Here is a 9,064-nt window from a genome sequence, read left to right as displayed (position 1 = left end):
GGTGCTGGTCTCGGAGGTCTGGGAGGAGGAGGTGAGCTCAGAAACCAAACTTGGTCCCTCACAGATGGGGTCTGGCTGTCACTCTGGTCCACCCAGGTCCCCAGGCCTCAGAACCCCCAGAAGGCCTAGGCATCCCTCAGTTTACAGACAGGGCGTCCAGTTGGGAGAGACTTGCTGGAACCCGCTGGCCTCCCAAGTCCCTCCCCTGCCTCCTTTCTCGTGGCTTTTTTTTTTTTTAATTTTATTTTTTTATTTGAGAGAGTGAGAGAGAGAGAGAGAGCACATGAGAGGGGGGAGGGTCAGAGGGAGAAGCAGACTCCCTGCCGAGCAGGGAGCCCGATGCGGGACTCGATCCGGGGACTCTGGGATCATGACCTGAGCCGAAGGCAGTCGCTTAACCAACTGAGCCACCCAGGCGCCCTCCCGTGGCTTTTGATCCTCCACAACACCCCTGCAAGGCATGCTGAGTGGGTATCGTTTTCCCTTCTGGGGCTGAGAAACTGAAGCTGGGAGAGTAGAAACCATAAATCAGGGCTGGAGCTAGGCTTCCCACCCACACATCCAGACACTGGGCTCCCAGTGGCTCCCTGTCCAAAGGGGAGGACCATCCCCATCAGCCCTTCTAGGACCTGGGGAGTGAGACACGCCCCCCCCCCCCCCCACTGCCCCAGGGAGATAAATAGTAGAAAAATCGTGGCCTAGGGCTCCTCATTCACGCCCACCTCTTGCCTCTGCAGCTCTGGGACCTGGAGGCAAACCGCCCAAGCCAGGTAAGACCTGAGGCCCCAGGGGCAGGGGAGGGCAGGGCCCACAGAGTTATGAACCCAGGGAGGGGGGCAACAGGCCGGAGGAGGGAGGGAGGTGGTGAGCAACAGCTATAAGGAGGCTGGGGCCAAGCCCCAGGACCTCCAAGAACCGTAGGCTGGAGTCAGCTTGATGTCTTCCCTGGGTGAGGAAGGTCTGGTGTCTACCCTGCAAATACCCGTGTGCCCAGCCGCCTGGAGCGGCCCCTTGACACAGGGTCTCAGAAACAGCCCCGATGCTGGGGGCGGTGGTGGTGGAAGGCAGGGACCGATGTTCTGGTGGCCACCAAGCCTATGAATGTCACTCTGGTGCTCAGACTCAGATGGTGGGCTCCAGACTCCACCTGGATGGTCCCCTGATCCCAAACCAAGTTTCTCCAGCCTCTAGGCCAAGACCCTAGACATCTCTGACCTCAATGACAATTGGAGCCTTTATCCTGACCCCGGGCTGAACCCTGACCCAAGACCGAGGCCTGGACTTAACCCCAGCCCGAACCCTGACCCTGGGCCCAGATGAGCTCCCCTCCTGACCAGGCCCCTTCCAGCTGTGTCTAGACCTTGGAGGTTTCCAGTAAGAAGATCTGGCTAGATCTGTCCAGGCTTCTGCCCATGGGGCCCAGATCTGCCACTGAGGTCCACTGTCAGCTCCAAAAACCACACCCCCAGGAAAGGGGGAGGGCGGGTCCCTCCGGGAAACACTGGTGGATAAGGAGCAGGTGGAGGAAATGGTCCAGATTTATGGCCCCATCGGCGTGAGATGCTCCACATGTGACCTTGGCACCCCCCCCACCCCACCCCCTGCTCCGCGTCTCCCCGGCTCTGAAACCAGAGGCTCCAGGACAGTTTGGATGTCCAATGGCTCTTACGAAATCCCAGTGTTCGATGATCCAAGTGCAAATGAATCTACAAGACCAAGATCCCCGCTTTCCTGCAAGCCCGTCTGGGTTGTGAAACTCCGGGGCCGGGCCAGGCGAGAAGGAGAGAGGCGAGAGAGCAGGAGCCCTGGGCAAGCGCTTTCCTGGGGTCTGTAGGGGTCTGCGAGGCTGGGAGCCTTTGGGCTTCGCTGCTGATCCTGCCAAAAGCTGCATCCCAGTCTTCCTGGAGGGGCGAGCTGTCCTCACAGGGTCCCCGAGGGCAGGGAGGAGTCGAAGGCGCGGAAGTAGGACTCTGCTTAGCCGGGAAAGCCCACTGAGGACTTCGTTTCGTGGGGGTCATGACCGCAAAGCTAAGGGGATGAGTGGACCCCACCGGCAGCAGGGGACCCGGGGCAATGGTGATTAAGCACCAGCGGGGAGACCGGGATGGCTGCCCACAGAGGTCCACAGGGGATGGGAGCTAAAGCGAGGCATTAATGAGTGCAAGACTTAGTGCAGACGTCTGAAAGAACTTCGGGCTTGGGGTGAAGGAGTAGACCAAAAAGGGAAGTCAGGACATCCCCTTCTGACGGCAAGGGCCTGAGGTCACCCCCTTTCAGCCTCAGCACCCTGGGCCATAAAGGGTCACAGTACCCCCCCACTCCCACCCCGGAGCAGATCTACACAGCCTGGCCGCGGGGACGTCCGGGCCTGCCCAGGCAGGACGGAACGGGGCACAGGCGGCGCGTGTCAGGCTTGGGAACAATTAATCCCTTGACAAAGTAGAGGGTGGGTGGCCTGGCAGCCACTCCATGGGGGCCTCGGCGGGCTGGGCCTGCCCGAACTCTCAGTGGGGGCCCAGGCAGCTGGGAGCCAGCACCACCCACACCCCCCAGCACCAGCTGGAGGCCAGCCGCCGGCCAGGGAGAACAGGAAGGAGCTGGGGGGACACCCGCTGGGTGCCCTGGCAGGTGGCACATACTAGTGCTTTCTACTCACCAGCCCACTGGTCCCGGGAAGGTCGGGGACGTGCTGGCCGTTCTGTAGGTGGGGATACTGAGTCTCTGAGAGGTGAAGTGACTTGCTCCCCTCATACACAGAGTAGCTAGGGGCAGCAGGGTTTGGATCCAGGGCTCTGTGACTCTGGGAAGACAGAAGGTTAAGCTGGCCGGGCCCCTGGGCTCCCAGCTATGGGCAGCTCCTCACCTCTCTCCTCCTTTCCAGGGGCTGGACTCCTGGGGGCGTTCGGGGCAGGTGAGTCCCCAGGGAGGAGGGCAAGCAGGGGTGGGACTGGTCATGCTGGAGGTGGCCCTGGGATCAGACAGCTGGTGGGGGAGCATGGGAAAAGGGCAGAGCAGAAGGGTGGCCTGCCCACCCACCAGCCCCAGCTTTCTCTTCCCAGCCCTTCCGTGGTCAGGAAAGGCCTGAGCTTGTTCCCTGCCCTCTTGGAGCTCAGGAAATGGGCTTGGCTTGAGAGAAGCCCCTGACAGAACTGGGGAGGGGCAGGGCCTGAGGTGCTAAGGAAATGCACCCAGCACACCCCCAGGCCTGGCTGGACGCATACTGCGCCTGCCTAGAAGGGAGAGGGGCCGGAGTTAGAGACCCACCTTGCAGAGGGGCCCACTGAGTTTCAGACGTGGTCAGCTCAGACAAGGAGGAGATGGGGTAGGAAGGGGGACCACACCCAGGGAAAGCCGGGTAGACCCTCTGGGGCTCAGCAGTCCCCTGCATCTGGGGTCTGTCTCCAGAGAGGCCTGCCCCTGGGCTCGGGACCCCGGCAGCCAGGACTGGAGCTTGCAGGAAAGATTCTCACAGAATTGGAAACAAACCTGGCTCGGTTGTGAACTCCAACCTGATTGCCCATCGGTCCTGGCCAAAGCCGTGGAATGTCTCCTGGAGGGGGAGAAGGAGCAATTGGGCCCAGATGTGGGAAGGACAGAGCCAAAGGGACCCATTTGGCTTCTCATAAACATTTTAGCATCCGTCTGCAAGCAAGGAGGCTCCTGGACTGCAGGGCAGGCTGCATGGACAGACAGACAAATGGTGGGCGATGGAAGGGGCTCCAGATATAGGGGAGGAGGAGAGGGCTGAGCCAGGGGACCCCAGCAAGGAAGCAGCACAGGCCTGGGGTGGATGCTGATGGAAAGAACAGAGCAGGGCCTGGCACAGAAAGCCCTGCTGGGCCCCCCTTTAGCTGACAGGCCTAGCAGAAGCAAGGCCTGGCCTAGGGGTGTTATGGGGGAGGTCAGTGCTATAATGCCTACACGGCACCTAGTTGCTGGTCACAATCTTATCAGGATCGGCCCCTAAGTACCAACTGCTGGAGTCCAGCTTAGGGGCCTGAGTCCTGCACACGGCCCTACCCGGTTCCTGATCACCCTCCACGAGACCCTTCCCACCCTGGGCCCAGGAATGACACCCGCACACCAGCTTCTCTCCTCACCTGGCTCTGTCCCCTTCTCCCTGCAGGTGCTGGTGGGCTCGCAGGCGGTGGCCCTGGGGCAGGTTAGTGTTCACATCCAGGCAACCTGCCCATCGGGGGGCCAGAACCAAGCCCAGGGTGTCTGTTCGGTGGGGAGGGCAGCTGGGGTACAGGGATGGCAGGCCAGGCATGTCCTGGGTGCTTGCATGGGGGTGATGTTGTAGCAGTTGCCCAGGGCCCGGGCAGGTCGCGGCTGGGTCCAGCGTGAGAGCTGGAGAGAAGCCCCAGGGGCCAATTTATTGCTCTCCAGTGCCAAACCTGGTACTGGGAGCAGGGCTCACTGCTTGGCATGGAAGCCACCTCAAATGCGCCTCCCAGGAGGGACAGGGCCCCATGGGCTGAGGCTCAGAGCCTCACCGGGTCCTCCCCTGGGCAGGGCTCGGGGCCTTTCCAGCAGGCACCTACCCAGGGGCTCTGGTGCCCGGTGGAGCGGCGGGTGCTGCCGCGGCCTATAAAGCTGCCAAGGCTGGTGAGTGTTACCCTTGGGGACATGCCGTAAGCCCTCTGGCCTCTGTGAGCTCACGACTTTGCAAAGACCCTTTCCCGGGAGGTGGGCGGGCGGGCAGAATTCTCATCCCCAATCCACCGGGACTCGGGGAGGCTGCCAGCCGTGCCCAAGTCTCAAAGCGAGGTGGCAGCGGGGCCAGACCTTAACGCGGGGCCTTCAACCCTGACCGCCCAGGGCCCTCCTGCCTCCCACCGTTCCTTATGTGACCCCTGGCCTCTCCCACTCCCGGCTCTGTAGGGGCTGGGCTTGGCGGTGTCGGCGGCCTTGGTGGCGTCGGCGGCCTTGGTGGTGTCGGCGGCTTGGGAGTGTCTACAGGTACGGTGGGTAGAGCTGGGCTGCCCAGGGGAAGGCCGCAGGCCCGGGCGGAACCCATTCTGATGCGGGCCCCATCCCACACCAGGCGCGGTGGTGCCTCAGGCCGGAGCCGGAGTCGGAGTCGGAGCCGGAGCGAAGCCCGGGAAGGTGCCTGGTCAGTGTGCAGTCCCCGGGGGGCGGGGGAGGGGGGGCGGACGGGGTGGGGAGAGGCCCCCCCAACCCCCCACACCAGAGGCCTGGCCCCACTCGTGTAACATGGCAGAGATGCCGGAGAGGGGCCCCGGCCTACCTTCTGGGCCCTTCTTCCAGATCTGGGAGCAGAAAGGGACCTCAGAGACCCGCTCTCTGGCAAGCACTCAAGGGGCAGATGGGGCGCAGGGGGCTCGGGAGGGACAGGCAGTCACGGCAGAGCTGGCCTGGGCCCCGGGGCGCGCTGACTCCCCATCTGGTGCTTTGCACTCTGCACCCAAGCCCTTGAGGAAGTGACTTCAGGTTGAACAAAAGGCTGCCTGAGTCCGCACAGCAGGGAGGGAACATCTGGAAGCTGTTAGCCCAGAGGTGGGCTGAGCCAGCCATGTAAACAGGCTCCGGGAGACAAGACAAATCCACACACAGAAGGGTTGGCAGATGACTTCCGAAACTCGTGGGAGAGCTGCGGCCACCGCGCTTGGGTCTCTGGCGACATCCTCCGGGCCCTGGGTGGCTGGTCCGGGAGCCCCGGGCCGCTCCAGAGAGAAGGGCCCCGGGAGGGTCTCCTAAAGGCCGGGCTACGGCTCATGGCTCAAAGCTCTTCTCTCCGCCACAGGTGTGGGGCTGCCCGGTGTATACCCAGGTGGAGTGCTCCCAGGCACAGGTGAGGGCCAGGAGAAGGAGGGAACCCTAGGCAAGGAGAGCAGCCCCCGGCAGCCTCCCTGGTGGCCCGTGACGTCCCCAGCTGGGCCCTGTCCAGCCCTGGCCCCCTGAGCATCAAAGCTCAGGCCAACAGACAGAAGGCCCCGGTCATTTTCCCCGCAAGAGCCTAGTCAGCTTCACGGCGTGCCCCAAGCGCTGACCCTAGGCCCAAACCCAGACCATCGTCACAGCCCAAGGAGGCCCCCCCAGGGACACAGCAAGTACCAGTGTGGCCAGCTCTTTCCCCAAAGCTCTGAGTCACCAGGGGGCCCGCCCGGCACATCCGCCCTGCAGGAGACCCCCCTCCGAGCTGCCCTCTCGCCCTCCTTTTCCTGCCAGGGCCTGGCCTGGCCACCCCGCCCAGCATGTGACCTCCTGAATTCCCCCAAAAGCCCAGATTCAGCCCGCTCTGAGGGATTTGCTGACAGAGTGTCCCTCCCCACTCTCCCTCTGGCTGAGGTAGCCCAGCCCCAGTGGAGACAGGAGTGGGGCAAGTACCAGATGCTCTGCCTTGTCTGGGGACAGCAGGCGGGGTGGCTGCAAATTAACTCCAGTTTAGAGAGGAGGCCGACTGAGCCACAGGCTCGAGTGGCTAGGAAATGGAATTAACACTCAGGTCTTCTGACCTTGGGTCAGGCGGGGAAAGAGAATCATGGCCACACAGGCCCCCCCGCCGGCCCGGGAGCCATGCCTGGGGCCGATAGTCAGTACAGAAGGTCAACGCTGGGACCCCCGGAGGGGTGTGGGTGGTCTGCCTTCCCACACCTCACGGCCAGCTCCCCCTCGGCCCGCCAGGAGCTCGGTTCCCGGGTGTAGGGGTGCTCCCTGGGGTTCCCACCGGAACCGGAGTCAAGGCCAAGACCCCAGGTATGCGGCCAGTGGGCTGGGAGCCCAAAGAGGGAAGGAATCGCCACCCTCATCCAGGCCCCTGTGGCCCCCGGGAGGGTGGAGTGGGGATGGGGGCTCTGGGCTCAGGACCCTCCGGGTGGGTGGCCGAGATGGGCAGCACCCCTCTCAGAAACCCCTAAGTGTGAGCTGGGAGGTCCGGGTGGCCCGCCAGGGGTCCGTGGTGGCAGGGCTGCCATGATGGCTCCTGTCCTTGCAGGTGGAGGTGGAGCTTTCGCCGGAATCCCAGGTGAGGCACAGCTGGGTATCCCTTCCCCCGTGCCCCCCGCCGGCTCTTGCCCTGGGAGGGGCTGGGCACCCCGAATCCCAGCAAGGCCTGTCCGGTTTCCCTCATGCCTATTGCTGCAGGCCTTGGACCAGCTTCCACACAATGTGGCCTCGATCACAGGCCGCTTCCCCAGCCCCAACCCCTCTGTCTGTGCGGCAGCCAAACGAGCCCAGAAATCCCACCCGTCTGTGCCAAATGCCGGGAGAGCTACAGGCCTCGACTGTGGCCCGAGCCCCAGCGGGGGGGAGAGAGTCCGGCAGTTTCCCGGAAGAAGTGACCCGGGGCACTGAGGAGGGCCGGGCTGACCAGGGACAAAGATGCAGGGAGACAGGATGGTTTCTGGAGCTCACTCTGCGCAGAGTAGAGCGGGAGGCCGACGGCCCTGCCGGGCTGCTGGCCCACGGGGCCGGGACCTGAGCTCACTCTCCTTGTTCCCACAGGAGTCGGACCCTTTGGGGGCCAGCAGCCTGGCGTCCCGCTGGGGTACCCCATCAAGGCACCCAAGTTGCCAGGTGAGTCAGAAGGAGGACTCAAGATGCACCACTCCCCGGGCCTCACCGCTGAGAAGCAGGCGTGTGGGGGACTTTTTTTGGCCACTGGTGTCTCGGCGGCGGGGCGGGGGGCGGTTAGAACACCTGAGTATGGACGCCCCATGTCTGGTCGCCAGCAAGGGAAGCCATCCTGTAGGCACCGGCCTCCCTCACACGCACAGGTACACAGAGCCGTAGCCCCCATGGGGAACCATAGGTGTCGATGGTAAGAAACAGCCTTCAGTGGCAAAACCCCTCTGATGTCACCCCCCCGCCCCCCAGCCATCAGCTCAGACAATGAGAGGTTTGCTGTTAGAGGATAATAAGGAAGAGACTCGGGGATTCTAGGGCCATGGCAGGTCCTGGATTTGTAGGGGGAGGGTCGTGCCATCAGCCCCTGGAGAAGGGGTGCCCTCTCCCTCCTCCACCCAGGGCCGCCTCTGTGAGCAGCTCGGGACCTTTGGTGCATGCGTGGAGGCCAGGTCTCAGGCCTCAGTACCTGTAGGGGTAGGGCTGTCTACCCAGGCAATGGGAGCCCAGCATAGGGTTGCCATGGAGCAGCCCCTGAGCCCACCCTGCCCTCCCTTCAGGTGGCTATGGACTGCCCTACAGCACTGGGAAACTGCCCTACGGTGAGTGCCCTCCTGAATGGATGGGCTTCTAGCTCTTTCCAGCTGCAGGGGCCTAGCAAGGAGAGCACCCAACCGGGGATGGGGTAGAGGCTTGGAATGGGAATCCCCTAAGAAAGGAACATAGAACTTGGACTCAGCCTGGTTCTCGATCCTGACCCTCGGGCTTAGCCCCAGGCCTTGAACAAACCAGTTTCTTCACCTGTAAAATGGGAATAAGCATCCACACCCATTTGTATGTTTTCACTCTGGCTGGGAGTGAGAGTGTGGAGACTCGGGGCAGCCTGACCCCTGAGGGGCAGGGCAGAGGGGGCAGCCGCAGTAGGATCTGCACAGATGCCCACTGAACCTCTCTGTTTCACAGGCTATGGGCCCGGAGGAGTGGCTGGTGCCGGGGGCAAGGCTGGGTACCCGACGGGGACAGGTAAGGAGAACTTCAGCCAACTGTCAGCCAAAGGGGCCCCAATCACCCAGGTTCCAGAGCCCCGGGGGCCGGCCAGGGTCTCTCCAGGATGCAGGGCAGCCCACCCTGAATCTAGACCCCAGTCTGAGCCTGGAGAAGGATCTCGGGTGAGGGCAGCTCCCTCAGCTCTGCTTGCTATGAAGCCCCTCCCCCATGCCCTTTTGCCAAAGGGTTGGTTCTCGTGGGGCTGGAACAGGGGGGCTCTGGAAAGGCAGGAGTACAGCTTTCAGAGTCTCTCTCCTTCCCCTCCCCCAGGAGTTGGCTCGCAGGCTGCAGCAGCAGCAGCAGCTAAAGCAGCAAAGTATGGTGAGTGCACCTGCCAGCGCCCAGCCCCCCAGCCTCTCCAGCCCTTTTATCCCTGAGAGCCTGCCTCATAGAGAACTAGCCAAGGCAGCCCCTCCCCACCTCCATTTAT

General features: G+C 63.1%; 1 protein-coding gene across 12 annotated transcripts in view; it reads left to right on the top strand.

The window, feature by feature from the left end:
* Nucleotides 1–9,064, top strand: part of ELN (elastin) — a 31,237-nt gene that overhangs the window by 7,162 nt on the left and 15,011 nt on the right. For 5 of the 12 annotated variants that reach the window (XM_027612801.2, XM_027612803.2, XM_027612805.2 and 2 more), the window contains exons 3-16: nt 2–31; nt 738–770; nt 2,882–2,911; nt 4,127–4,162; nt 4,516–4,608; nt 4,885–4,962; nt 5,048–5,116; nt 5,768–5,815; nt 6,649–6,720; nt 6,959–6,988; nt 7,468–7,539; nt 8,148–8,189; nt 8,551–8,610; nt 8,905–8,955. In XM_027612801.2, coding sequence (XP_027468602.1) covers nt 2–31; nt 738–770; nt 2,882–2,911; nt 4,127–4,162; nt 4,516–4,608; nt 4,885–4,962; nt 5,048–5,116; nt 5,768–5,815; nt 6,649–6,720; nt 6,959–6,988; nt 7,468–7,539; nt 8,148–8,189; nt 8,551–8,610; nt 8,905–8,955 — 744 coding nt within the window. The remainder of the gene's footprint in view (nt 1; nt 32–737; nt 771–2,881; nt 2,912–4,126; nt 4,163–4,515; nt 4,609–4,884; nt 4,963–5,047; nt 5,117–5,767; nt 5,816–6,648; nt 6,721–6,958; nt 6,989–7,467; nt 7,540–8,147; nt 8,190–8,550; nt 8,611–8,904; nt 8,956–9,064) is intronic. The other 7 variants (XM_027612798.2, XM_027612809.2, XM_027612802.2 and 4 more) reach the window with 6 other exon arrangements.

This window comes from Zalophus californianus, chromosome 10 (assembly GCF_009762305.2).
Source record: "Zalophus californianus isolate mZalCal1 chromosome 10, mZalCal1.pri.v2, whole genome shotgun sequence".
NCBI lineage: Eukaryota > Metazoa > Chordata > Mammalia > Carnivora > Otariidae > Zalophus > Zalophus californianus.
This window is presented reverse-complemented; position numbering and strand designations above follow the sequence as displayed.